At 42.5% G+C, this 6,000-nt stretch overlaps 1 protein-coding gene across 1 annotated transcript in view; it reads left to right on the top strand.

The window, feature by feature from the left end:
* LOC147630522 (uncharacterized) overlaps positions 1–6,000 on the top strand; it is a 115,953-nt gene that overhangs the window by 4,956 nt on the left and 104,997 nt on the right. The window contains exon 2 of the mRNA XM_086810823.1: positions 1,404–1,564. Within this exon, the coding sequence (XP_086666949.1) occupies positions 1,404–1,564 (161 nt within the window). The remainder of the gene's footprint in view (positions 1–1,403; positions 1,565–6,000) is intronic.

The raw sequence follows: 6,000 nt of genomic DNA, 5'->3' as shown, positions 1-6,000 counted from the left end.
ATCCATACATCAAACATTGTGAGACAGATACTAACATGTGGGAAGGACTTTCAAGAACATTTGAAAGTGTGTCAAGATATAACTCAGAGGAGAGTTGCATACGATTGAGAAGAAGAACTTGTTAGTGTTTGACTATGTTGCAAAGATAAGAGCTATATGTGATCAATTTACCATGATTGGTGAGCCAATTAAAGACGAAGAGATGGTAGAGATATGCATTAGAGGTCTTGGAAGAGACTTCAAGATGTTCAGTAAAGCAGTCACCTCCCAGAAAGTGAAGATGTTTTCCCGAATGCTCCTACCTTTACACTCTATGATGCGTATTTCTTGCTTCTAGCATCTCTTTCTTGCAAAAAAAGAAAAAGTGGGAGGTCTACTACCTCCATTGGAGATCTGAGGTGGCAGATGGGAGAGTATTTCCATGATGATCTCTACTCTGAGGTTTGGAAAGCAGTATAGAAGAGAGGTTCTATAGGAGAAGCATCAAGGATGGATGCTATTCCCACACAAGTTTACATCAAGGATGGATGCAAATGAGGATGGTATCCAGAGAGGAAGTGCCTGGGGATGAGACCTAAGGTTATAATTGAGCTACTAAATAAAAGGTACACCTAAGTGTGTGAGGATTTAGGTCTGATACTGCCACTCGTAACAAATTGGGCTTATGGATTCCCTAAAAGAAAAGTCCAAATCAGGCTGTGAAGAAGGCGCTAGAGGAAGAGGGTGGATATCAAGAAGAGAGCCCTCTCTATTCAAGTTCTGTTCAGCAAGATCTTAATGCATGTAATACCTTGTGTTGACTCACATCTCAACGCTCGAAAGATTTCTTTGCTGCTATAAGTTTATGCAATGCTTGAGGTCTAAGGAGGCCCATTACTTGGGTCTTTTGCAATTAGAAGGGGACCAAGGGAGGAGTGTAGATTTTGGATGCTGCATGTCTTGATTTTACAAGGATTTTCTTATAGAGAATATATTGCTTCTTACATATGTGACAAACAAAAAATTGAACTATGTATGCATTGAATCAACTAACAAATTCACAAGTGCACATCTTTGCAACAAAGCATGGCATATGTAGTAAGAAGTGAGAGGAGACTGTGGTAGCAGGTAGGAAAATGAGGCCCCCATTTCCCTCCTTTCCCTCTTAGGATATGCTTTATTTGGTAAAATTAAATTCGTTTTGAGGCTTATGAGTGCAATTGCATCAAGTCTTTGCAGTAAGGCTAGAGAAACCATGAATATTTATTTGCAAAATGGCGAATTGAAATGGGTTTCTATTGTGTTGAATTTTCCCATGGCTGTTTTGACATCTATGATAAACTTTTTGGGCTTAATTCAAAAAATTTAGGTTTGTTTAGGTTTGTTTAGCTCTCAAAATGATGGTAATTTTTTCTTTTGTGCAGGTGTCAATATGTCACCCCTTCTAAATGATGTATTGCAGCAAAAAATATCAACCAAAATCTTGTGTTTGGTGGTTGGATTCTCAATTTTCAAGTCTTTCAGTCCACTTCTATCATACACGGTCCCTTATTTGGTGCAAGTAAAAGGTTTAACTACTTTTCAGGTGAGACTTCTAAAATACCCACCAATTGTTTTTTAGACAACACTAACAAAGATTGAAGGGAATTCCATTATAGCACTACGAGAGGAGGTTAAGGAACTCACCAGACCGAGAGGAGAGAGTCATCAAATAGTCCCATTCACCATGAAGCATGTAAATGGTGTCGGAGTAAATATCTGCCAAAATCTGATGAGTGGAAGAAGATTATCCTCCAAGAGTGTGGCGACATCTGACCTTCCAAATGCATCAGCCATTAAAAGCACGTATGGTACTAAAGGTCTCTCAACTATTCGATGATTCCCGAGAATGCAAAACATGATGAGTGATATCAGTAAAACGCATGCGAACACAGATCCCATGCTTGATGTGGAAAACTAAATCATTTGGAGCAGCCTCGTATCCAAGATGCGAGGATGGCCATTTCACGAGCGAGGGGGAACGAGCGAGAGCGCGTTCTGAGCGGAGGGTCAAATATTTGTAATGAACATGAAGACACCTGTAGTATTGTTTTTGTGAATATATCATCGCTGGATCATCTAACCACAGCCAACGGAGCTCAACTTGGAACTCACATGTGGCTATTGTCAATAACTCACGGATGAAAGGGTCATACACATGGGCATCCATTGTAGACCTGCCTTGAACTCGATGCACATGGTCAAAGTGAATCCACATCTCTTGGAGATTGCCACCACGATGCATTCTATTCACAAGGTCCAAGCCACTCCCTAGTCCAATAGTGGACATTTATGTGGTTGGTGTGAGGTCTCTAGTTGATTAGGAAACAGAAAATGCTGTGAATAAATGGATATCTACATCTATTTTTTAGATCCAACATTGCATCTAATCCCTTTGAACTGATTGAACTTGCTCTCTTTGCAACTTTTTTATGAGGGCAGTGGTACAGATTCTGTTTTTTTCATTCGTAGAGGTATTGCTCAGCATGGTCTATTGCAGGATGTTCCTCACTCTGATTATACACCCCCTAGACAGAGGATTGATACCGGTTGGGAGATTATTGCCAGTATTACAGCATGGCAGATCTGGAGAGCTAGATGCACGGAGGCTATTGAGGGTGTCCAGATTTTTGGGATTCAGTGCATTAGTACTATATGGGGTGATATCATCCACACTCTTATGGCTACTTGGGCTCGCATTTAGGGGCCCTTTCGTTTTGCGCAGGCGAAGCGTGTGATATTTATGCGGGAATGGGACCATGACATCTTCTCTCTAGTATCACATGTCTTACATGGCATCATGATGCTCCTCAGTGGTTGAAATCACCTTACATATTGGGGTGATTCTATTCTCTTCCGGCTTATAGCTGTGATTGTTGTATGTTTTTCTCATACTTAATAGAAGTCTCTTTCTGAAAAAAAAAGAAAAAAGAAAGTGGAGTCAATACATCTAGAAGCTCTTTAAGGTCTCAGTCTCCAAACTCAGCTATATTTGTAACCCCATCACCTAACAACAATTCCATAACAATTTTCCGGGCCACAGTAACCCCTAATTGTTTTGGAGTAGTGAAAGGATTGAATTGTGCACGCATTGCAAACTTCTCCTCCATAAATCAAAATTTTGTATGTTTTATGATGTTTGTAAGCATATTTTTCATCAAAAAAGTGCACATAATGCTGGAAAGAGTACAAAAAAGAAAAAAACAAGGCTGTGCACTACGGCACGAATTTATGCCTTTCAAAGTTCATCACAGGCTTAAATTCGCGCCGTAGCGCATAGGCATCATTTGATCATTTTTTCACACATTAATGCATTGTGTGCACTTTTTTTGATGATTACTCTGCCTAGAAACATTAAAAAAAAAGAAAAACTGTTGCTTTTTTTAAAAATGTTCTATCTAATGCCAGACTTCACTAGCCAAAGAGAATGATGTGTGGACATCTGTGTGAAGGGGGACCAGAACATTAATGAATTTTAATGTTTTATTCATGGGTGGCCCCTAGGGAACTTTAATAATTATTAAAGTTGGGGCCCGAGGATAATTTTGGAGAGAGGCCACTCCACTTTTGGAGTTACACGCCTCTCTCATCTCTCTCTCTCTAGCTTTTTGGGATACGTGCAAGCAAGCTTCATGCGTAGAGAAGAGAAGAAGACTGTCGAATTGGCTGCTGCTGTGTGTGAGAAGAGCAAGCTGTTTAGACAGGCCGTACAGAGCTGTATGACAGCAAGTACAGGTGTACGGATTGCTTCAGGTTCAGGCGGCGCTGACAGAAGCTGAAGGCGGGTACGTGCTGCAGGTTGTGCTGCTGGGACAGGTACAGGCTGACACAGATAGCGCAGACCTGTACGGACAGGCGCAGGCTGTCAAGTACTGTTCTGTCCAGCAGGTACAGGTGGAATTAGCTGCTGCAGGCGCAGAGAAAGTACGGACAGGTACAGTACGCTGACCTGTACGGACAGGTACCGGCTTCGTAATGTTCAGTCCTGAACAGACTGCAGGTGGTGCATCTCCTGCTGTAGCAGTTGCAGGCAGTTCTTTACCAGAGTTTAGTTGGTGCATCAGTCAAGTGATTGCAAGGAGGAAAGTACAGGTTGGTACAATTGGCCTCACGAGTGCAGAATCACGTGCTGATCTGGTAAGCTCTGAACTCGTTCATCTATCTTTCTTTCCATTGGCTTATGTCTGCTGCAGAGTTGTGCTATCTGGTCCCTTGTGAGAGGAGGGGTATGGCAGATTGAAAGGGTGGAAACAGAGATTGGATAGTGGATGTATGTTTGTGTTGAGTTGTGTAACCATGTTCATGGGATATGCCAGATGTGTGCTCAAGGCTGCCCTGCTGAATGGTCTTGGCTGATCAGAGGGAAACACAGAGTGTTGCTTTTGTGGGACACAGATCTGTGTGTGTATCCTTTGTGCTAAGAGGTCTTGTGGGCTGCCAGATTGGACATATAGGTGTATTCTCCTGGCTGGTTTTGTTGTACTCAGGTTTACATCTTTTTGAATTTGAATAAAGAAATACCGAAAGGGGCGCCAAGCTTTGGGGCCAACAGGTGTCGGTTCTCATTTCAGTTTTGGGGCACTCTAGCTCCAATTAAATTTGTTTTTATATTTGGACTACAAGTGGAAGGGTGACTGCTAGTCTACCACACTTTGGTTTCTACCAGAGGCCGGTTTCAAGGTTCCGTTGCCGGGACCTATCATCAACTTTCTTAAGGGGGTGAGCTCGTGGTTGACTCGAGGAAAGTCATTGCTGAAAAATTCAGCAACATGTCTGATACAGAAGACGAATATTTTTATCATGAAGAGGAAGAGCAAGAGACCTCTCCTGAGAGAAATGAATCTGAGGATATTCTTGCAAGAGAACAGGCTGCAGATGATGAGCATTACGAGGATGTAACACAGCCAGAAGATGTGCCTAGTAAAGAGGAAGATGATGCTCAGTTTAAAAATCGTTTGGCCGGTGTTATGGATGTGTTTATGCAGCTCACACAAAGTGAGAAGTTTGGCCGGTGCTATGGATGTGTTTATGCAGCTCACACAAAGTGAGAAGTTTGCTGAATTTATGAGATCCCATACAGAGCCTGAAAAGAAGAAGAAGAAGGTGCGTTCTAAGAACCTTCTTCAGGGTCATAGTGGTGCCTTCCCACAGGATCCATCTTTTGGACAGTTTCCGAACATGCAGCATGCTTTTGGTGCTAACTCTCAGAGTTCCTTCTTTGGACAGCCATCTATTCCTCAGCAGACTATGCATCTAGGTTATTTTGGTGGTGGCTCGGTGTTCCAATCTATGACTGGGGGTTATCCTTAGGGAGGCATGGGTATGCCAGGGACTTTTGGAGCAAATTTTCAGCCTGGAATGCAGGGGAATGTGTATGGTGGTATGCAGTCCGGAATGCAAGGAAACATGTTTGGGAGCATGCAACCTGGAATGCAAGCAAACATGTATGGGGGCATGCAGCTCGGTATGCATAATGGTATGTTTGGAAACATGGCTGGAATGTATGGCATGCCAGGTGTGGGAATTGGTAATGCTGACCCTATGATGGGCATGAATGCTGGGGGTAGCAATCTTGTGAAGCCACTTCCTTATGATAATCTAACGCCTATGGGTAAGGCGAAGGATTATAAGGAAGGGGGAGCTGCTGTGAAATTTGATACATTCAGTGGAGCCAAAGATAAGTTAAAAGCACTTACCTTTTTACAGCAGTTTGATGCTGCTTTTTCTGGGGGTAATTACACGGAGTCCTCTAAAGTGAGAAAAGCTGCGACTTTTCTCAAAGGCAATGCATTGCAGTGGTGGTCTACTCTTCTTTTGCGGGGCATAGCACCAACTACTTGGGTACAATTTAAACAAGTGTTCTCTTCCGTATGGCTCACATCTATTTTTGAGGTGGATGTAATGACAGCATGGCACAAGCTGGATGCATCAAAGTGTGACAATCTTGAAGATTATAACAAGAAGTTTTGGGAAGCTTTACTC

This window comes from Cibotium barometz, chromosome 16 (genome assembly GCF_041138505.1).
Source record: "Cibotium barometz isolate CiBa-2024 chromosome 16, ASM4113850v1, whole genome shotgun sequence".
In the NCBI taxonomy this organism is placed as follows: domain Eukaryota; kingdom Viridiplantae; phylum Streptophyta; class Polypodiopsida; order Cyatheales; family Cibotiaceae; genus Cibotium; species Cibotium barometz.
This window is presented reverse-complemented; position numbering and strand designations above follow the sequence as displayed.